This window comes from Schistocerca piceifrons, chromosome 2 (assembly GCF_021461385.2).
Source record: "Schistocerca piceifrons isolate TAMUIC-IGC-003096 chromosome 2, iqSchPice1.1, whole genome shotgun sequence".
NCBI classification, from domain to species: Eukaryota; Metazoa; Arthropoda; class Insecta; order Orthoptera; family Acrididae; genus Schistocerca; species Schistocerca piceifrons.
Genome location: NC_060139.1, coordinates 856,733,571 through 856,757,722, shown reverse-complemented (window position 1 = coordinate 856,757,722; position 24,152 = coordinate 856,733,571). Strand labels below are relative to the sequence as shown.

Sequence of the window (24,152 nt, the reverse complement as noted above, 5' to 3'; positions counted from 1 at the left end):
CTTCCGCGGCCAATTGTGGGTAGTGAGTTCTGCTTGGCTAGCTCAGTCTTCTGAACACTTGTCTGCGAAAGGCGAATGTCCCACGTTCGAGTTCCGATCCAGCACACAATTTTAATTTTCTCTTCCTGTCTGAACTGGTTACCGTCCACGTGTCACACTCGTATGAACAAGTCACGTCTTGCCTTTTACATGAAGCATACTCAGACCGACCTGTATCTGCAGGATAATTGTCAAAAAAATGGTTCAAATGGCTTTGAGCACTATGGGACTTAACTTCTGAGGTCATCAGTCCCCTAGAACTTAGAATTACTTAAACCTAACTAACCTAAGGCCATCACACACATCCATGCCCGAGGCAGAAGTCGAACCTGCGAACGTAGGATAATTGTCACTATCAGGCTCAGCGTGAATGGGTACTTCGTACTTTTGTTCACAGGGACCAGGTCATCTCAAAAATCTCAGAACCTGAAGGTTTGTCAGCTGAGTTAAATCCATCTCTAAGACAGCTTTCGTCAGAATGGTTATAGCTAAGTACAGATCAGATGTACGTTGCACAATCTATTTGTCAAAAGCGGAGGGACAAAGTTAAAGCCACCGCACGCATTGGTTATTAACAGTTACTTAACTTCTGAAGTCGTCAGCTTTGGTAGTGCGGTGACGCTAGTGTGTGTGCGCGATTTGTACAGCGTAGTTTTCAATTTCCACGCACACTACTTCCTTGCTGCAGTTGTGCCTTTCAAATAACGGGGTGTGAACCTGTCTAAACCACGACTGCATTCCGTCAAGTTATTTTACTCTCCAGAAGAAACTCTGCATTTACCGCCCACAAGACAGTTTTAGATAATTGCAGGAAGGCATGCAGACGGTTGGCAGTTGGTGCAAGGACTGTTACTTGAGCCTATACGTAAATATTCGTTCGGAACGACCTAAGGTGGAAAGTCCACATAAAACTACCAGCAGAAGACTCAGATGCGAGAGGTTAATAGGAATAATTCTGAGAAAACCTAAATCGAATAAGAGAAATCGCTTACATAAGTTAGTTCGACCGTATCTTATTGTTCGTCAGTTTGGAATCCTTACCAGGTGGGATTAAAGGACGATAGAGGAGATAATTAAGACTAGACGAACAACAGTGCGTTATGCCGGGGGTTACATAGTTGCCCATCGAACTACAGTGGAAAAGGCTACAAGATAGGTATTGTACAAAGTTGCAGTTTCCTTCTGAGTGCGCGCTGCGAAAGCAGGCCAGTAATGGACCGAAACCCGAAACTGATTTTCGGCTCCTTCTTTGCATCGTTTCCGTGAGAACTGCGCGTCTAACAAAAACAGGGGGCTTTCGTTGAAAGGTGCTGCTGCTTTCTCCAACGCCCGAGTCGCTGCACAGATACGCCTCCCTGAGAGGCAGTGCGACCTACGTAGTGTAGGCGCCAAGTGCACTAACCTCGCTCTTTTCTCTTCCTCTTTCTTTCCTCTTCACGTTTTTTATGTAAATTTGTGTGTTGAGGATTCGTTACAAATGCACCACCACTTTATGTTAGGTAGCTGGATATATAAATGTCCCCATAAGAAAAGGGAAGCTGTGATCAAACCGACGGATGGTTTGAACACAACAGCGCTTTAATAGGGACGGTCATAATGTCGGTGGTATGCAGTTGCCTCCCTCCCTCCGATCTTCAGCCTGAGTGACCCAGCCAGTTATAGCTGGCCCCTCTGTTCCTTCTATTTTATTTGAAGTCCTCCGTTGGACACTTGCCAGTCACTAGGCAGCCACTCGATCACGCTGGAACAATTTTAGAATCATTCAAATTAAGCATAAGCTCAGTAGCAAGGGATATACCGCAATCATCCAATATTAGTTGGAGGCGACTAACCTAACAAGTAGATGTGATGTCCAGATCTGACCTTTTAGATAGTGTCAACAGAGACAGGCATCATCACGATGTCATCAAAGCTACGATGATTATTAAAGTTTATAAAAATCCATCAAGAAGTCTCAGTGGTGAAGCGTCTATTAAGGTTCTAAGGCCGAATCTACCCAGAAAATTTCAAAATCATTCGTCCATCCTGAATTTAATCCCATCTGATCACGTACCCTCGTGAATGTTTTCAAACGTTTTATGCTTCAACTTCGTATATGGACCCGCCAGTCACTCGTCTAGTTTTGTAACCAACAGTGGCTTTGAATTCTGTGCTGCTTATGAGCATGTGCAGTAAGTCAGTTTCTTCTACGTGGTAGACTGGGGTTTCTACAGCGTGGATACGGTTTTTAAAAGCTGGCTATGATTTGTTTCTACTTCTCGCCAGCACTTGGGTACACGCCTGCGTTAATGACAAGTCTTTCAGAGTTCCCCAACAGATAGCGCTACTTCGCACCATCTAGCACGCCAACAGCAAGACGGGCAGAATAAAAAACCTTAGCTCTTAATTTAAGTCTTTGAAATAAACAAAAGAACAAGAAGACAGTCATAATTCATAGAACATAAAGGAGAATGCATCATTGAATGTTGTTGCAAGATGACGAATATTCAATGTATTTTCATTATTTCTCACATTAAAATTTAGCAGCCTCACTTATTTCGAACATTGGTAGTTCTGTCACGTGTCTGTTGGTTTTCAAATCAACACAGACACGCTTATGGTGAAACCTCGAACATGAATTAAATAGTTAAATATAGTGAGCTGTGGTAGTGATTAACTGATTAGTGAAGTATATTTCGGTGTGCCCTGTCACGTGTGAGGTGTAATCGTCGATCTGTCTTGACACTGTGTGGTCGAAAGGAAAATTTAAGTTGTCTAATATTTAAATCATTATGTTGTAAAGCATGGTACTACTGACAAACTCCAATGGACGCGTTGTTTTCATCACAAGACCCACTGAATTTTTTAATTGAAAACCCAGCCTTCTTTTCTCGTTTTTCTTTTGAAGGTAAACATCTGGTGAAAGAACGAAAGACGACGCCAAGTCGATCCATTAAAAAATCTTACGGAAAATTTTAAAGACGTTTCCAAACACAATGGTACAATTCAAAACCGTGGTTAAGTGGAAGCGTTGTAAGGAACAACTTTGTTTTTACTGTGTACTATTTTGGATGGGTAATGACGGTTTTGAATGGCGTAATTGGTGAGTAGGCGAAGAGTGTCTCCAAAAATTTCGTTTCGAGAGCTAGAAAGCATGAGTGTTCCATTTCACGAATCACAGCAGCTGTTAAATACAACCAGCTAGGCACAGTAAAAATTGGCCACGCTCTATCAGAAGCAACACGCTTGGAAGCTTTGAAACAACGAGAAGGTTGATTGAAACAGAAGTATAATGAGGGGACTTATTTCGACGATCTGCTTTTTAGCATGGCAAGAGTTAGCTCTCTGAAGTCATGACGAAACTGTGAGTCAGTAAATAAAGAATTTTTTTTTTACAACTTCTGCTTTTCTTAGCAGTAGAACAATCATACATGAAAGATCATTTACTATCCGATGGAGTATTTAAAAGCACTTTTCTCTTGTTAAAGAACAAATCTCAAGTGAAGTTAAAAAAAGTCCTTTTATATCGGTATAAACCGATGAAACAACGGGTGTCTCAACTACAAGTCAGACGAGTGTAATTTTTCGTTTTGTAAATAACGAATCAGGAGAAATAAGAGATTTGTTTTGGCGCAAGTGCTAAGCAGTTACAACAATTACGAAACAATTAGTATCGCAAACATACGACTGCAGTGCAATGGCATGGAAAAATTATGGCGTCAATTCTATCGGGAAACCAACTATCCTCATAGTCGCTCTATACACTCCTATGCACATCAGTTGAACCTAGTCCTCCTCTGTGCTTGTAAAAAAATTACGCTATTAAAAATTTCTGTGGAAAATCTATCAGCACTTCACGCATTTTTAGCAGTTCCAGTAATATTAATAACATTCTGTGGGAAAGGTGATTTAAACTAACAGGTCCTTGTGAAACAAGATATTTTCATTCACGCGCTGTACAAACCATTGTTCTTCACTATACAGACATGAGAGCAGTATTTAATGATGTGATAGACATTGAAGGGTGGGATGATAATTCTTTACATCAAGCAATTAGGCTAAATAGTATGCTGGATGACTAGACTTTTTCTACTGCAGCTGGACAGTTCGATTTTCCAGCATACAAGTATCTTGTTTGACATCTTGCAACGTAAAACTGTGGGGATAAGACGCTGTAACCTAGAAATTGAAAACTACATTAAGCTTGGTGAAATGCTAACATGTTAGGAAATTATTCTGAAATGCATAGTGGAACCTAAGAGCCTTATAAATTCGGCAGGAGTATCAAATAAATTGTAACGAAACAGAAGTAAGTAAGTGGAAATTGTGAAGACAGAATTGACACAGTAGCAATAAAGTTCGAAACTAAATTCCAGGACTTCCATGAAACGTTTTACAGAATTTGTAAACGAGAAAAAGTTTTCAGATTATAGTAGGCCAAACAATTTCCTATATGTGAATTTGGAAAACTACTTAAAATATACCTTTTATTGACAATGAAAAACTGAGAAGAGAACTTTCGTTTATTTACAGCAGTTAGGATAAACGTTCAGGATCTCAGGACCTCCTTTAATCCATTATAGACAATGAATTAAAGTGTTCTCTGAATGTGTGAAATTACTGCCGTTGGTTCTTGCAATTCCAGCAAACGCTGTGTCTTGCAAAGGAAGCGTAAGTGCGTTAAAACGCGTTAAAGCCTACCTTCACACTAATGACAAATGATAAGACTGTCAAACTTTGCGATTTTGGCTAAAGAGAAGACAACGATGAAATAATCAACCACTCGGCAGGATTTCATATCTCGTGTCGTAAGTTTACGCCCAGAAAAAGGATAGAACAACTTTATAAAAAGATTTAACGGTGTATTACTAAGTTATATTTTTATGAATGTGTAGCTGTTTAATATTTTCATGCATTAATAACGATTTCTGCAGTAGTTTCAATCTTAGTAGAAATATGTAACTAAGTTACTTTTTCAGTGTTTCTGTTTTACACGATTTGATTTAAGACTTTCTTCTTTTTTCGAAATTCATAATTCTCAGCCTACCCTACAAAAAATGCCACGCTTCGCCACTGAGAAGTTTTTATGCTGACAGTAGTGGATAAGCAGATGTCTGTCTTCCGCAGAACGAGGTCTCACGAAGAAGTTGGTGTCTCAACACTGCACTACAAGTAAAGATAGTCGCTGCAAGATGCAGCAACGAATCGGAGTCGTCGGCGTATACACGCCCCAAAGTGTCTGCTTACGTCGCTGCATTTATGTCTGAGCGCAGTGCCGCTCAGCCCCGTCTCGATGCAATCCGCGATCAGTTGTACTTATCGCTTACGACAGTATTGTCTTTGTGGCGATATAGATGCATGCGAAAAGAGCAATTATTACGAACTATGTATCAGTTAAAGACTACTGTACTCTGATGTGAACTATCATATTTTAAGTGCTAAGTGTTGTGTAAGCAGCAGCATCAATTCTATGTCGTCTGTATGGACACTACTTGATTCCAAAGTAGGTGGTAAATATTAAAGTTTTAATGAATTAGTACTAATTTGTGTGTGTTTGGGGGGGGGGGGGGGGAATCTGCTCCTCCACCTCCTCCTCCTGTACTAGATTTGCTACAATACGCCCCAGTTAGCTTTTATGAACGGACGTCATTCAGTTCCAATTTGAAGGACGTAGAGGAAATAAAATTCGGAAAACGCTAACAAAAACTGATTTATGCACTTTCGGTTCAATAAAGATCACAGCAATATCGGGAGACGGAAGTTTGTATGAAGTAGTGTGTCTATGAAATGACTAATGCGCGAAGCGTACGACAGCTGCCGCAGTCACGGATTGGCGAAAAATGTTACCGAGATTCCCAGAAAATTTCTGGTCCTACGTAAAATCGCTAAGCGGGCCGAAGGATTATCTAGTCATCCGTCTACCTGTCCAGTGTGACAGAAGAAGGCAGCACAAGGAAAGATGAAGCTTTAAATTTCACATGCAAACGGGGGGGGGAGGTGTAAACAGACATTAGACATACAATCTTTTTACCACCGTACGAACTCTCCTACTGAGGACATTGAAACTATGATCCTGGTGCTGAAAAGCAACTGAAAGTTGAGGAGGGAAAAAGTCGCCAGCTCCAGCCTAAATACAAATTTCGTTTTAGAGAGATTACTATTCGGTTTTGACCGCTTCCTTAGGTTGCTCTTAGCACTACTCACTCGCCCAGAGCTAAGTCTGAAGAGACTATCAGAAAGCGCAGCTGACTCCCGTATTTACGAGGGGTAAGAGAAACAGACCAGCAGAATTACAGACCAATATCGTTAACGTCATTATGCTAGCAAATTCTTTGACATATTAAAAGATCGAATACCAAACATTTTCTCGAGAAAGAGAAAGCTTCTGTCCGTAAATCAGCACGGATTTAGAAGTCATCGCTCGTGCTAAACTCAGCAACGAGAACTGTCGAAAGGAGGCTTCAGAGGCCAGTTTTGTAGCACAGGTAACACCAGTTACAGGCCTCCAATCCGTGTACGGCATCTGCCGCCAAAGACGCGTGCTCAACAGGTTTCGCAAGGCGGCAGTCCTGCCATCAATATGTAAATCAGCCCAGTTCCAGTTAACCCAGACTTTACGCCAAAGACATTTGCATATATGTAAGGCGTTATTACAAGTGTAGCTTCTACAAGCCTAATTCCTCTTCTCCAGTCCAATAAAACAAACATGTATTCAGTTGATAAGACATGTTCCAGTACAGGCCACTTCATTCAATTTAACACAGAAGTGTGCAACATTCCCGAGTTTCTACTGCCACATTTGTGTCTATAGGATGCAACTTTCTTAAAAACTTAAAGACTCATCACAAACTAGGTCATCCTACAGGGAATTTCCGTAATGATGCAAACTTGCACGCTGAGTGGCGAAGTCGTGGGATGGCACATGACGTGGTTTCCGTCAGCTGCTGCAGCCTTTTCTGTGCATTTGTCTCGGCACAGTCTTCGCAGATATGAATTCCTGACCCCCCACATTCAAATCGGCGGCGGTCTAACTCCCAGTAGACTATCTCCCCATGTGGCTATGCGGGGAGAGACGACTTCCGTTCGTCAACATTGTCATTGCCCTGTCCGGCAGTTTACGTGTCTCTGAACACTTATCCCCGCAATAGTGAAGATGCCTGGACACTTGGGTCCAGAGTCTTTCACGGTGGCATGCTTCAATAAACTCATCTCGGTTTACAAGACGCGTCACTTCGAAGAAAATACTCGAGTTTATAGCTGTCTCCGCCATCGTCATCAGGAGTTAAAATCACTGACTGCTGGAACTGGCACGGTGTTCTGCTTGTGTAGATGCAATGGCAGAGTCTGTAACCTCCCAGAAAGGGCCGGAGTGACGCATGCACGGAAGGCAAGTTGGGCAGCTCCTATCAGCTCTGTCCAGCGTACGAGGGTGCACAATTAATACGGCACGGGGCGGACTTTGGGGCGAAAGCAAAGACGTAGGCCTGACAGTTGCAGGGACGCGGGAACAGCGGTTTTAAAAGTGACGCCACTCGGTCCCCGGCGAGGCCCACGAGAAAGGCCGTGGCGAGTAACGTCACATTATAGGTCTTAACGAGTGCTAGCAGCCGTCTGCAGCGGGGTGCGAGTAGCTATTTCAGACGCGTTTAATTGTGTGTATGAACGCATGCAAGCTCTCGACAGCACACGACGATGTTTTGTAGTGGGTACCTTTTCAGTGACATACTGATTTTCCGTGAGCCCTGCATGGAGCCGAGCGTTCGTGAAATATGGCGGACAAGGTGACTAATGTGACATCCAATTGTCTCAGGGCCCGTATTCCTCGTGGGCCCCAATCCGCTTAGTTGCCCAACTCGTCTTCCGCTCATGCATCGCTCCAGCCCTCTCTGTAAGGTTCCAGACGCTGTCATTAGATCTACAGTATACAAGCAGAATATATAGCGCCAATCGTGGCAGTTACTGATTTTAACTCCTGATGACGAAAGCGGAGACAGCCATCGAAAGCTCAAGTGCTTTAGTCGAAGTGCCGCAGGTTGTAACAGAGAAGATCTTATTGAACCGGGACACTGTTGACCATTGAAACCTGTGCGAGCTCTCATATGTCCAGCACCGTTCATCTTTCCTCGCTCCAAGTCTTATCTCAGGAAGAGCTGTCATAGTCACCAAAGACCTACCTGTAACTCACTGCTACACATGTCTACACATCAGCCATATGCCGCAACTGGCTGCGACATCCGGGCGTCATGCACGGCACATATTCTAATTATCTAATGGTACAAATATTTCCAGCACTTCTGGCCAGTTAGTTCCTATGTCCCTGTGAGTATCCGCATGCTACAATCTTTCACTGCGAGTATATTGTGGTGACTTTCCGCTAGACTACACAGAGGCAGTGCTAGGTTAATAGACCCCTGTCTGCTTCCTGCTGCTTGACTGCACAAGTATGTCCTGGGTGTTTCTGGAACACGTAACCTCCACTATGTCAGAATATCTTCGCGAATATACATTATTCCTATGTCGCTCACCTTTCATGGATAAAGAAAGGAAAGAAAAGAAAAGAAGGAAGACTAGAGTTCAATGTCCCGTCGATATCGACGTTACTAGAGATGGAGCACATGCTCGGACTGCATGCCGTTTTCAAAGGAATCCTCCCGGAATTTGCCTGAAGCGACTTCGGGAAGTAACAAAACATAAATCTGGATGGCTGAACGTGGATATGAACAGCCGTCCTCGCACATGTGAGTCCACAGTGCTGATCACTGAGCCACCTCGCTCGGTTTGCCACGAATTTATGTCGTAACAGTAAGGTGAGGCGATATCACGCTTGTGATTGTGTATAGAAAAACCTTGTCATTAAATACTTAAATTTGAATATTAATTTTTTGAGGCGCAAATAAGTATTGGGATTAGTAAATTACAAATGGTAACCAAGGTGGTGATTTCCATTCAAACGAAGTCTCTGCGAACAGTCCACCTCCACATCCAGGACTATGACTGCAAGATTAAATTTGCGTTAAAAACTCGCTTGAGCGTTTGTCGTGTAAGAGGATGTTTTATCAAATACCCTTGTCTACTATGGGTATTCGTACTAGCTAAAGATGATCGTGATAGTGGATATTCGTAAAGTCGTTTACAAGAAAGGAGCAGATACTGTGCGCCCCGGTCTGTGTTAGTATAGTGTGTTCGTGCGCCATTAACAGTAAAGGTAGCAGTGAGCAGTTTTACTATTAGCGGTGTTCACTTGCTGTACGAGTCTGTATGTGTGGTTTGGCACTCCGAGTTAGCGGTGTCATAGACAGCCCGGAGTAAAAGGGCTGCCGACAACGTCAACGAGTCTCTTACGTTAAAAAAGAACTTTGATGTACGGTCTAAGGTCAGACGTTATGTATCGGATGTGTTAATGTTTGATTAAACTATTTGGAGTTACAATCGTTTGGATCTGACATTGTGAGATTTTAAGACTTTAAATATGGAAGTGGAAATTAAAGTTCGGCGTTTATTTAGAAAATCGAGATAATCAGCATCACCTAGCAAGGATCGAAGTTCAAGTTCGTACACAGGGGTGGAACGCAGTATCTGGATCACCATACAATTTCCAAAGGCGACCGTTCAGCTAGATTTCACTGGTAACTGACAGATCCGATACGGTGAAAGCGTACTAAGCACAGAAGTCAGCTGAAGCATGCCACTGCAAACCCATCTTTTTCACCATATCTTGCAACCTAATGCCAGAGCTTTTCCTTCATATCTTGCTGCACGAAGGCAAAGTTAGGTTGGTCACAGAAATTAGTTCCAGTTTTGTTAGCCTACTGTTATGTCTGTAGATATGGGTCTTTAAGTGTGATCCAGTGAGTGGCACCCGTCCCTTTCTTGCTCGATTTCGTGGCGACAACACGCGCTTCCGCGACCGGTGTAGCCTTCCGCCACGCTACGTCGGTGTTATGATGGTGAAAGTTTCTACTGAGTGCTGTACCCTCACAAGCACAAATAACTCCCATGAGCCATCGTTACGTTCGATTTGCTACTCTCGAGTCGCGGCAATACACTGGCTCATAACAATGGTAGCACGCAAGCGCGATCACCCCCAGCCCCTATATTATTACGTTGCTGCTCACGTCAAGCGTAAACAATGTACTGCCGTTGTAACTTCACACAGTTAGGTTTTTTGGTGTTGCACATTTACGTTTCTGATATCTGAATGGCTGTAAATCACTCACACTGCAAAGAAAACATCAAACTTTCCATTTTGTTTCATCTACTTTCAGTGTCAGTATATTTTTCAGCAGTTTAGCTGCATCTTTTAACCTCTTTCACCACAGATTCGGGTATTCTGTTTCTGAGATCCACTGCCGAATGTTTCGGTCCTGGTCTGAAGAGGACACGTATTCAGGAGTTTGCCAATTATTGCGATTTTTGAGAAATAGTAAAGGAGAGGTTGCTTCGCTGGGGGCTATTACGCGGAAGAGTTTTTATGAACGTTTGCGTTTTCTGATCAAACAAATATTTTCGCGTTAATGAACTACAAATATCAGTGGTATTTCATTGGTTGAATGTTCCTATTCCACTTTTTTTAACCGTCCTCTTTTCCGACGAGTTGTTTTCCACATGAATATTCTTCCTCTTTGTTATATCACCATGTAACACTATGTCTCCAGACACTTCGAGTAAGTTCCCACGCCGCTGAAGTTAGACAAACTGTTTCAGCTGCTGCGTCTGAAATGTTCATATTCGTACTGGTTATGTTCAGCCTCACTGGAATCTTATTTGTCGGCTGTAAGCCTGAGAAGCGTATCTGCACACACACACACACACACACACACACACACACACACACACACACACACACACACACAGAGCGCGCCAGAGCCTTACCTGTAACCGCAGTTCTTCACTCTGTATGACATTAGCAACTTGAATGAAGGAATGTTTGTCCACTGCAATCCATATTCCCACAGCCAATACCGCTGCTCCTGCAAGCTGAAATGAAGAGAAACAGAAATTAGGACACATTTATACAAATACTTCACCGACTGAATACCGAAATCACTAGGTGCCATGCAGCCCACATACTTAAAAGCAGCTAATCAAACAGGAATACGCAACAGAAATTTGCTTTCTAAGGACTATAGAGGAGCCCATCATATCCGTTCTCATCAGTACGAGTAAAATGTCTGGACATTTCCATAGGGGTATTTATGATTCGTTAGAATCACACACCGGGGCTTTTGGGACTAACTGCAACCCTTTGCAGTCAGTGCTCTTCCACATGGAGCACAGAGAGCGAACAACGGTAATAGTCTTAAAGCACTTCTCTTTTTTCTGGAATTTAGTATCGCAGCTACCATCATTGAATGTCTAAAACGAACTTTGTGTGTATCAACTCAACTCCACCAATTGTTTCCACAAATGCTTTGGCTTTCAGACACGTGGAACCAAGAAAAAACCGAAGTACGAACTGCAAGCAGCTTAGTAACAGAGCAGCTACTTGTGCATTGGCAATGTGCGGAGAAAGCAGGTACAGGGAAAACAAGAATAAAACATTGACTTTGTATGGGTCACGTGGGCAATGTCTAACATTAACCTCCTGATATAACGGTGGCTAAAGAAGTACCAATTTTAACTATATCGAAGAGAAATCACTAACAAAAATACGTGTGGCTTACCGGAATCAAACTAAATATTTGTGCCTAAACTATGTCCCACAATGATACACAAGGTTACACAAGTTTTTTTAAAAAAAAACTGTTTCAATATTCCAACAACTGTTTCACAAATGATAAAAATAGTGAAATTTTCCTAGAGTTGCATTTTTATTATGAAGTTACTACCACATCGTATTATTTAGAGTGGAGGAGCATGTATGAACAGGAAGCTATTAAACGTCTTATCAGCTTTTATAAAAGTTAGCTTTAGTATCAACTATGGTGACTTCAGAAAAGAGCATCGCGAAAACAGTATTGACAATACTTACGTAAATGCCTAGAAGATACATCAAAAGCCGTACTTCATCACAATTATATGTACCAGTGATACTCATAATAATATGCTATTTTAATTATAATTATTTGTAGTATGAAACCGGTTTGAAATGGCAGTTTTTATATAGTGGTTTGTCAGGTGCGGGTGCATTATTGAACTAGTGTTGTTATTTCGTAAACTTATCCGAAGATGAACAAAGTAAACGAGCTGGTCATTTAAGACTATTACGATCTATTAAACAAGCAATGTCTGCTTCGTTATCTTTCCTGAAAATTGAGCTTTTATTCATACAGCAGTACCTAGATAAATACTCCGACGAACCCCAATAGATTGTTGCTGTAAATGATATCGGAATAATCATTTTCAACACAGCATTGAATGCACCTGACCGATACGCTAGTTTCCTAGCATGTGCAGAATGTTTTATGTTATTACTACAGTTTTACAAGAGTATGGTTTTTAAAAGTAAAGAAAATTTATACATTTCATTTAATGTTATTTTATTACTAATATAATGGATACAACCAAACGGACAAGACAAAGGAGCTATAAAAACAGGATCAGAAACACCGAGTCCCCGGACAGAGAAACCCGACCGGGAATCGAACTCGGGACCTCGAGATCCAGAGATCGCAACGCTAGCCACTAGACCACGAACTACAGATGTTTAGGAAAATGGAATTGGCTTACAAAGTTATTTTGGACATTATCAAAATCAAAACTGAATTGAGGTGCTACAGCGGACTGGTAACACCAGAACCACTGTAAACATCACAGTGTGTAACTCGCAACAAGAAAAACGAACTGAGGAGATGAAAAGAGGAAAGGAAAATGCAAAGGAAGATACTGTTCCTAGAAAGCAGACATTAGGAAGAAGAAAAGGGCTATGAGAAGATGTACACAGAGACAAATGAATTGACATGACACGGGGATATGGTGGCTTAAGTTTGCCGGTCATATGCGTTAAGTGAGCGCAAACCACTTGCCCAGGGTGAGCTGGGAGTACACTGAAAAATGCAGTACTTTCTACATCTCCACAATAAAAAATTTGATTAATTTCTCACTTTAAACACGTCACATTTGCGTGACGTTCAAATTTGATGTCATTATGGAGCCACCACCAGCTTGCACAGTGCCTTCTGACGGCTTCGTGGAGTCTGTGCCACACTATCAGCTCTTACCAACTGAAATCGGGAGTCATCCGACCAGTCCACGGTTTTCCAATTGTCTAGGGTCCAAGCGATATGGTCACGAGCCCAGGAGAGGCTCTGCACGCGATTCCGTACTGTTAGCAAAGGCACTCTCGTGCGTCATCTGCTGCCCTAGCCCATAACACCAAATTTCGCCGCGCTGTCTTAACGGATACGTTCGCCGTACGTCCCACATTTATTTCTGTTGTTATTTCAAGGACTGTTGCTTGTCTGCTAGGACTGACAACTTTACACAAACGCTGCTGCTCTGGTAGTTAAGTGAAGGCCGTCTGCCACTGCGTTGTCCGTGGTGAGAGATAATGCCTGAAATTTGGTATTCTCGACACACTCTTGACACTATACCTTAGAACATTCAATTCCCAAACGATCTCCGAAATGGGATGTCCCATGCGTTAACTACCATTTCGCATTCAAGGTCTGTTAATTCCCGTCATGTGACCCTAATCACACGGGAAACCTTTTAACGAGAATCACCTTAGTCCAACTGAAAGTTCCGCCAATGCATTGCCCTTTTATATCTTGTGTGCGATGCTACCGCCATCTGCATATGTACATTCGCTATCCCATGACTGTCTTGTCACCTCACCTCAGTGTGTCTTGGTGTGTTACTCAAGTGTATATATCCAACAAGAGAAACTCTTTCAGCACCTTCCGACGCAGAAGAAGTCATCCACTGACAAGGGAACCTCCCCATCGCACCCCCTTCAGATTTGGTTATAAGTTGGCACAGTGGATAGGCCTTGAAAAACTGAACACAGATCAAACAAGAAAACAGGAAGAAGTTGTGTGTAACTATGAAAAAAATAATCAAAATATACAAACTGAGTAGACCATGCGGAAGATAGGTAACAACACAAGCCATAGCAAGTCCAGGAGCGCCGTGGTCCCGTGGTTAGCGTGAGCAACTGCAGAATGAGAGGTCCTTGGTTCAAGTCTTCCCTCGGGTGAAAATTTTAATCTTCTATTTTCAGTCAATAATCAAAGTTCAGGCACTCACACACAATTAACTTCGCTCTCCAAAATTCCAGGACATGTTCAGATTTGCTCGGACATATGCAGGATTTCAAGGTCTACGCACGGAAAAATTTGAAAACTTTAAAAACATATGTTTTGACCGAACACAGGGAAAACCGTTCGACTGTGAAACTGATGCATTCATTTGTTGCAGTTTATGTGACAAACTTATGTTTTCATCACTTTTTTGGGAGTGATTATCACATCCACAAGAAAACCTAAATCGGGCAAGGTAGAAGAATCTTTTTACCCATTCGCAAAGTGTACAAGTTAGGTAGGTCGACAACATATTCCCAAGCTATCTGCGGGTACAGTTTCCTGTGATATTGCATATGTTGTTCATGGGCTACTCAGTTTGTATATTTTGCTTATTTTTTTCATAGTTCTACACAACTTCTTCCTATTTTCTCGATTGATCTGTGTTCAGTTTTTCAAGGACTATCCACTGTGCCAACTTGTAACTAAATCTGAGGCGGGTGCGATGGGTAGGTTCCCTTGTGAGAAGAGTGGATCCACATTTATAGGGACACTGACAGGACGACCCTTTCAGCACAAAAATACGGCGACCGATGACTATAAACCAAATACTTTGAAAAATTAAACCTAAGAAAATTCTACAGATATATTATTTTTCCTATCAACACCTGTCACATAAATGGAAAAAGTAGGGAGAAACGTTTCTCATGTGCACATCCTCTAGACATGCTGCGATCTCTACATGATAAGATCCACTAACATTAGGCATACCCAAATGCCATCATGCACTCGCTCCATTCTTCATTAGTAGTCTGTGTATTGAAAATAAGGTCCCAAAAGGATGAGATTGTGGTCAACATATCCTACAGGCATGCTGGACTACCAATACTGGACTATTCGACTCGACTGGTAGCTTTCGGTCAGGGTGTTCATGGTGTGAAACTTTCCATTTCCTGGCGCGTATCTGATTCCCTAAACCAGGGGTCTCCAAACTACGCCACGCGGGCCGAAACCGGCCCGCGAGGACCGGCAAACCGGCCCACGTTAGCTGGCCGGACATCCCCGGTATCCGGCCCGACAGATATTTGATGTGTTACCTGTTGTTGTTGTTGTGGTCTTCAGTCATGGGACTGGTTTGATGCAGCTCTCCATGCTAATCTATCCTGTGTAAGCTCCTTCAATCTCCCAGTACCTACTGCAACCTACATCCTTCTGAATCTGCTAAGTGTATTCATCTCTAGGTCTCCCTCTACGATTTTTACCCTCCACGCTGCCCTCCAATGCTAAATTTGTGATCCCTTGATGCCACAGGACATGTCCTACCAACCGATCCCTACTTCTAGTCAAGTTGTGCCACAAACTTCTCTTCTCCCCAATCCTATTCAATACCTCCTCATTAGTTACGTGATCTACCCACCTAATCTTCATCAATCTTCTGTAGCACCACATTTCGAAAGCTTCTATTCTCTTCTTGTCCAAACTATTTATTGTCCATGTTTCACTTCCATACATGGCTACACTCCATACAAACACTTTCAGAAACGACTTCCTGACACTTAAATCTATACTCTACGTTAGCAAATTTCTCTTCTTCAGAAACGCTTTCCCTGCCATTGCCAGTCTACATTTTATATCCTCTCTACTTCGACCATTATCAGTTATTTTGCTCCCCAAACAGCAAAACTCCTTTACTACTTTACGTGTCTCATTTCCTAATTTAATTCCCTCAGCATCACCCGGCTTAATTCGACTACATTCCATTATCCTCATTTTGCTTTTGTTGATCATCTTATATCCTCCTTTCAAGACACTGTCCATTCCGTTCAACTGCTCTTCCAAGTCCTTTGCTATCTCTGACAGAATTACAATGTCATCGGCGAACCTCAAAGTTTTTATTTCTTCTCCCTGGATTTTAACACCTACTCCGAATTTTTCTTTTGTTTCCTTTACTGCTTGCTCAATATACAGATTCAACAACATCGGGGAGAGGCTACAACCCTGTCTCACTCCCTTCCCAACCACTGCTTCCCTTTCATGCCCCTCGACTCTTGTAACTGCCATCTGGTTTCTGTACAAATTGTAAATAGCCTTTCGCTCCCTGTATTTTACCCCTGCCACCTTTAGAATTTGAAAGAGAGTATTCCAGTCAACATTGTCAAAAGCTTTCGCTAAGTCTACAAATGCTAGAAACGTAGGTTTGCCTTTCCTTAATCTTTCTTCTAAGGTAAGTCGTAAGGTCAGTTTTGCCTCAAGTGTTCCAACATTTCTACGGAATCCAAACTGATCTTCCCCGAGGTTGGCTTCTACCAGATTTCCATTCGTCTGTAAATAATTCGCGTTAGTATTTTGCAGCTGTGACTTATTAAACTGATAGTTCGGTAATTTTCACATCTGTCAACACCTGCTTTCTTTGGGATTGGAATTATTACATTCTTCTTGAAGTCTGAGGGTTTTTCCCCTGTCTCATACAACTTGCTCACCAGATGGTAGAGTTTTGTCAGGACTAGCTCTCCCAAGGCCGCAGTAGTTCTAATGGAATGTTGTCTACTCCGGGGGCCTTGTTTCGGCTCAGATCTTTCAGTGCTCTGTCAAACTCTTCACGCAGTATCGTATCCTCCCATTTGATCTTCATCTACATTCTCTTCCATTTCTATAATATTGTCCTCAAGTACATCGCCCTCGTATAGACCCTCTATATACTCCTTCCACCTTTCTGCTTTCTCCTCTTTGCTTAGGACTGGGTTTCCATCTGAGCTCTTGATATTCATACAAGTGGTTCTCTTCTCTCCAAAGGTATCTCTAATTTTCCTGTAGGCAGTATCTTATCCCTAGTGAGATAAGCCTCTACATAGTTACATTTGTCCTCTAGCCATGCCTGTTTAGCCATTTTGCACTTATTGTCGATCTCATTTTTGAGACGTTTGTATTCCTTTTTGCCTGCTTCATTTACTGCATTTTTATATTTTCTCCTTTCTTCAATTAAATTCAATATTTCTTCTGTCACCCACGGATTTCTACTAGCCCTCGTCTTTTTACCTACTTGATCCTCTGCTGCCTTCACTACTCCATCCCTCAGAGCTACCCGTTCTTCTTCTACTGTATTTCTTTCCCCCATTCCTGTCAATTGTTCCCTTATGCTCTCCCTGAAACTCTCTACAACCTCTGGTTCTTTCAGTTTATCCAGATCCCATCTCCTTAAATTCCCGCCTTTTTGCAGTTTCTTCAGTTTCAATCTACAGGTCATAACCAATAGATTGTGGTCAGAGTCCACATTTGCCCCTGGAAATGTCTTACAATTTAAAACCAGGTTCCTAAATCTCTGTCTTACCATTATGTAATCTATCTGAAACCTTTTAGTATCTCCAGGATTCTTCCAGGTATACAACCTTCTTTCACGATTCTTGAACCAAGTGTTAGCTATGATTATGTTATGCTCTGTGCAAAATTCTACAAGGCGGCTTCCTCTTTCATTTCTTCCCCCAATCCATATTCACCTACTATGTTTCCTTCTCTCCCTTTTCCTACTGACGAATTCCAGTCACCCATGACTATTAAATTTTCGTCTCCCTTCACTACCTGAATAATTTCTTTTATCTCATCATACGTTTCTTCAATTTCTTCGTCATCTGCAGAGCTAGTTGGCATATAAACTTGTACTACTGTAGTAGGCATGGGCTTCGTGTCTATCTTGGCCACTATAATACGTTCACTATGCTGTTTGTAGTAGCTTACTCGCATTCCTATTTTTGTTATTCATTATTAAACCTACTCCTGCATTACCCCTATTTGATTTTGTATTTATAACCCTGTATTCACCTGACCAGAAGTCTTGTTCCTCCTGCCACCGAACTTCACTAATTCCCACTATATCTAACTTTAACCTATCCATTTCCCTTTTTAAATTTTCTAACCTACCTGCCCGATTAAGGGATCTGACATTCCACGCTCCGATCCGTAGAACGCCAGTTTTCTTTCTCCTGATAATGACGTCCTCTTGAGTAGTCCCCGCCCAGAGATCCGAATGGGGGACTATTTTACCTCCGGAATATTTTACCCAAGAGGACGCCATCATTATTTAACCATACAGTAAAGCTGCATGCCCTCGGGAAAAATTACGGCTGTAGTTTCCCCTTGCTTTCAGCCGTTTGCGGTACCAGCACAGCAAGGCCGTTTTGGTTAGTGTTACAAGGCCAGATCAGTCAATCATCCAGACTGTTGCCCTTGCAAGTACTGAAAAGGCTGCTGCCCCTCTTCAGGTTGTGGTTGCACCTACGGTACGGCTATCTGTGTCGTTGAGGTCCATGGTTCATGGGGGGAGGATGTGTTACCTATACTGCCAACAATTGAGTTTCGAGACCTATCGCGACCAATACACGGCGACATTGTCGGACACAATCAAGCAACAGAACTATCAAATATATGCTCTGGCTCTGCTACTCGCTACAAGACTACATGACTAAACTTATTGTTGCGCCGCTTGAAATAACAATGCGTTGACATTCTCTACCTCTACATCTTGAAGTAATAGTGTTGCTAACAATGATTTTGAGATTTCGTTAACTTTGAAGGACGCTTTCGTGAAGAATGTGCGGTGACATACTTTTTTGTCGGTGAAATTGGCCAGAATAAAATACGCCAGAATTTCGGTCAGGTACGTCCACCAATCAAAATTATGTAATTAAATAAAAATCTTAGTTCGTTTCAGTGTTAGCTATTCCCACAACCTTAGATTTTAGCGATTTGATCTTTCCTTTAGCCTTACATTACGGTGATTATGCAGTGCTAGGGTGCTTTAATCCCACTAGGTAGATCTTGGCCCTTATGACTTCGTGGAGGAGTCAATGTGGGCCGCGGACTAAAAAGTTTGGAGACCGCTGCCCTAAACGGTGCAGGATGACGTCGACAAATTAACTCCACCGACACCTGTGGGAATCAGTAGTCAATCAGTAGTCAGTCAAGGCGGGGAAAATATGAGTCACAGCACGTACCACACTTCATGTCAAGCCAGAGTTCCTGCAACAGGTGGTGTACAGCTAGAACAGACAAGGAGGGGGAGGGAGGGGGGGGGGAGAGAGAGAGAGAGAGAGAGAGAGAGAGAGAGAGAGAGAGAGAGAAAATCGTCAGGAGGCTACCCTCACCCGCCTATAAATATTGGCATGGATGCCTGCCAAGCCATGCGATGTTGAGAGCGAAAGGGCCTGGAACGAGTTCAAAGCGGAGATAGGCGAGTGGTAATGAATAGCAGCGGACCGTCACTGGCGCGAAGGCGAAGCGCCAGCATCTGAAAGTAGCGCGAGCGCATTCATGAGATCCATTACAAGCCAACATTCTGCTCACAGTCAACGTACAACTACTGCACACCGGCAAAGCCATGTTGTCGCTGTACTTAAACACGTGAAGTTGCAATCTAATTTTTTTATTTGTGTTTGTTTGATATCTCCATTAAATTTTCCCGTTTCGCAAACTAATATCAAAGTACGCGGAGGTAGAACGAGTAAAGTTTTTAAATTCCACAGACCTCAATATGGAGGGATTACCTTCGTTAACAGTAGTTTCCACATTACAACTACCTTACAAACGCGGAGCCATTGTGCTACTGAACTAACCTTTCTCGATAACCTCGAAGATACCGTCTTTCCTGTCTGATAATATATTGTTCAATGTATCTATGTTCACTGGAGCGTTCTTGAATGAACGAAATTGGGTATAACAATACAACGCTGCACTTCGCTAGTATTAAGACCGAAACAGCCATTAAAAGTGTAATGCCATTACCTGGAATCACTATCGTCACCTTTAAGTAATAAAGGTATCTTATCTAATATAGCTTCACATTCTACTTCACAGCTTTTTCTCTACCTACAGCATCAGCCACCGCTTTCTGTCTAATTCAATTCGCGCAGGAAAAAGAGGGAACGTGATTATTTCGGCACACGTACATATTCACACGCTCATTATGCGAGAGGAGGACTAACCGCTCACTGCCTATCTGTCGGCTCCTGTTTCTACTTCACTTTACTACTAGAACACACGCCGAACGTTCTGCAGGAACTACCTAGCAAGACTGTCTTGCAACTAGTTCCTACGGTGTTATCGATATATTTTATTCCCCAGCTATTCTTTTTGCTGCTTCTCTCTATTAAGTAACCCACCTGCTTGCTTAATTTTTAACGCACTTGGATAGCATCGCATTTTTTCCTCCGAAATTCCATTGATCCACGTTACACTTTTATACCATGTTGTGGTTGAAATGGCTCTGAGCACTGTGGGACTTAACATCTATGATCATCAGTCCCTTAGAACTTAGAACTATTTAAACCTAACTAACCTAACTAACCTAAGGACATCACACAACACCCAGTCATCACGAGGCAGAGAAAATCCCTGACCCCGCCGGGAATCGAACCCGGGAACCCGGGCGTGGGAAGCGAGAACGCTACCGCACGACCACGAGCTGCGGACATACGATGTGTTCCAGACGTACTCTTTCAGGAATTTCCTATTTCCACCGCAACAAAAATATTCCCACGTAAACTTTAATAGTACACTATGCAAAAGTTACTATGTGCTATGTTTGTGGTACACAACTGAAGAGAAAAAAACTTTCTTTTAAAAATTCTTATTTTTTGTAAGATCCTTTTCTGTACTCTGGAAACTTATGACGATATGCAGATACAACTTTGTTTTTCTTTTGGCGTGGTCCAGTGCCTACACGGCGTCGGCAATTTATTATCGGATGTTGCACTGTTAATAATACACTGAAGAGTAAAAGAAACTGGTACATCTGCCTTATATCGTGCAGGGTCCCTGCGAGCTCGCAGAAGTGCCGCAACACGACGTGGCATGGACGCGACTGAAGTAGTGCTGGAGGGAACTGACACCTTGAATTCTGCATGGCTGTCTATAAATCCGTAGAAGTACGAGGGATAGACATATCTTCTGAGCAGCACGTTGCAAGGCATCCCAGATATGCTCAATAATGTTCATGTCTGGGGAGATTGGTGGCCAGCGGAAGTGTTTAAACTCGGAACACTTTTCCTTGAGCCACTCCGTAGCAATTTTGGACGTGTGGGGTGTCATTGTCCTGCTGGAATTTCCCAAGTATGTCGCAATGCGCATGAATGGATGCAGGTGATCAGACAGGATGCTTACATACGTGTCTCCTATCAAGAGTCTTACCTAGAGGTATCAGGGAGTCCTTATCAATCCAACTGCACGCGCCCCACATCATTACAGAGCCTCCAACAGCTTGAACATACCCCTGTTGACATGCACGGTCCATGGATTCATGAGGTTGTCTCCGTACCCCTACACGTCTATCCGCTCGACACAATTTGAAACGAGACTCGTCCGACCAAGCAACATGTTTCCAGTCATTAACAGTCCGATGTCGGTGTTGAGGGGCTCATGAAAGCTTACAGCTTTGTGCCGAGCAGTTATCAAGGGCACACGAATGGGCCTTCGGCTCCGAAAGCCCATATCAATGATGTTTCGTCGAATGATTCGCACGCTGACACTTGTTGACGGCCCAGCATTGAAATCTGCAGCAATTTGTTGAAGGGTTGCATTTCTGTCATGTTCAACGATTCTCTTCAGTTGTCGTTGGTCCCGCTCTTGCAGGATCTTTTTCCGGCAGCAACGATGTCTGAGATTTAATGTTTTACTGGATTCCTGATATTCACGGTACACTCGTGAAATGGTCGTACGGGAAAATCTCCACTACCTCAGAGATGCTGTGCGCCACTGCTCATGCGCCGACTATAACACCACGTTAAAACTCAAAGCTTGATAACCTGCCATTGTAGCAGCAGTAACGGATCTGACAGCTGCGCCAGACACCTGTTGTCTTATATATGCGTTGCCGACCTATGCGCTGTGTTCTGTCTGTTTATATATCTCTGAATTTGAATATGCATACCTATGCCACTGTATTATAAGATAGCCAAGCTTTTCCTGTCGCTAACCGCCGCCGCCATTTCCCTCTAAGCAGAGTGCACAGCTCGTGGTCTAGTGGCTAGCGTTGCTGCCTCTGGGTCATGGGTTCCTGGGTTCGGTTCCCAGCCGGGTCGGGGTTTTTCTCTGTCCGGGGACTGGGTATTTGTGTACACCTTATGTCAATATCTTTCTCGAAAATGGCGAAACTGGACAATGGAAAGACTGGTAATTTCTACAGGCGTTGATGACCAAGCCGTTGAGCGCCCCACAAACAAAATACCACCACCACCACCACCAATAATTCAGAATTTGTGTAACCAAACTGTCTGCGTCTAGTGTTAGACGTGTCAAAGCGCGCGAACGTTTTCTAAATCTTTGCGAATCCTAAGTGGGGGACTTTGAGTACATACCCAGAATTTACGTAGCTGAATTTGGGAAAGCGCCTAAAAACCACATGCCACCCCGTCGTTGTTAATCCGCCGGACGGATCCAGGTATGCCTGCCGGAATACCGGAATCTTCATTTATTACACGTAGCATTATCCAACGTGGTTGTTACGCGGACACAACCTGTTTCTCGTTTTTCATAATTTTTTTTATTATAATCGTCGACAAGCTCTACGCCTCTCCCAGCCGGATAATTTACAACAGTCCGTTTCTGTATAATAACTAACAAATCTGTTTTCATGCATTTGAAGGAACTCTCTTAAGGAACCTATCACGCAATTCAAATCTAGTAAAACGTTATTTTATAGGAACAAAATATTCAATTCCATTAACAACAATTTCTGAAATTTTATCTATTTCACATCGAACACACTAATATTTACGCCTGACGGTTCTTCCTCACAATTCATTGCATTTAACAGTTTCCTTTTTGTTTGATTCCGAAGACAATTTAGGTCCAAAGATGGCAAAGGTGACAACAGGAGACACCTATCAAAATTACCAACTTTTGCGAAGCCATGATGCCAAGATTCAGATATATATATATATATATATATATATATATATATAGAGAGAGAGAGAGAGAGAGAGAGAGAGAGAGTTGTGAATCATGGCTTCACAGTATACAAATGTGTATGCAAAATTTTGAAAGAAAAATGCTGAAATCTTAAGTATAATAATTTGTCTTCAGAAGAAGCATAGAATCACCCTCATACACAGAGACGAAAATACAAAATCATCTTGTGATGATTCCAATTCATGACGAAACATACAATATGAATCAATAAGTAACTTTCGACATCCCTTTGTACGATGGATAGCTCATGAAGTATGGAAAGATACTCTGCGACATGTGTCAACAAGACAGACCGCAATTCTAAAAATTCAGTATTATTTTGTCTAGGCTGCTGTGTCAAACTATTTGAAACATTCTTGACGGTTCGAGACAAAGGTTATCCAAATGTTTCTTGATCTTTCCGTGCTGAACTGAAGTTTCTAATTTAACTTCGATCCCGAGCGAGCGTTTCAGTTTTGTTTCCAAGACTGTTGTAGTCGGACCTGTTTTTTCATAGATCTGCCGCTCGCAACGTTAACAATAAAAGAGATGTTTTTCTATCATGTTTTAGTAGAAGTTAAGTACATCCAATACTTCTCATATTGGATTCAGTTTTGTCAAAAGCTAACGCACTAGCACACAGTTGCAAACTCTGTTTATCGAGATCTTCGTTCACCTTTTGCCTGTTCTATACCATATTAATTTTAACTACTGAAATTTGTGTAAAATCAACAACACAATCAGTACGAGATTTATTATTTTAATTTTCAAAAAAATGTGTAAGTTTTTATTCCATTTGCTCTTGCCTCTGCTTGCTCACAAGTTTCCTTTCTCAAATAAATAGGGATATTCAACGCATGAACTTCAGGTCTCATTTTCGCCGTGACTGCTAAAAAAACTAGCTTTCTTCAATTTTACTGATAAATTCAAAACATAAGCTATGACCACTAATCTGTTTCTTTTTACGTAAGAAACCCCCGCTCTGCCCTTTCACTATCTTGGGGTCACTGACGCGTC

General features: G+C 42.3%; 1 protein-coding gene across 1 annotated transcript in view; it reads right to left on the bottom strand.

Annotated features, from left to right (window-relative positions):
• LOC124776276 (CD82 antigen) overlaps positions 1-24,152 on the bottom strand; it is a 282,444-nt gene that overhangs the window by 57,251 nt on the left and 201,041 nt on the right. The window contains exon 3 of the mRNA XM_047251180.1: positions 10,891-10,995. Within this exon, the coding sequence (XP_047107136.1) occupies positions 10,891-10,995 (105 nt within the window). The remainder of the gene's footprint in view (positions 1-10,890; positions 10,996-24,152) is intronic.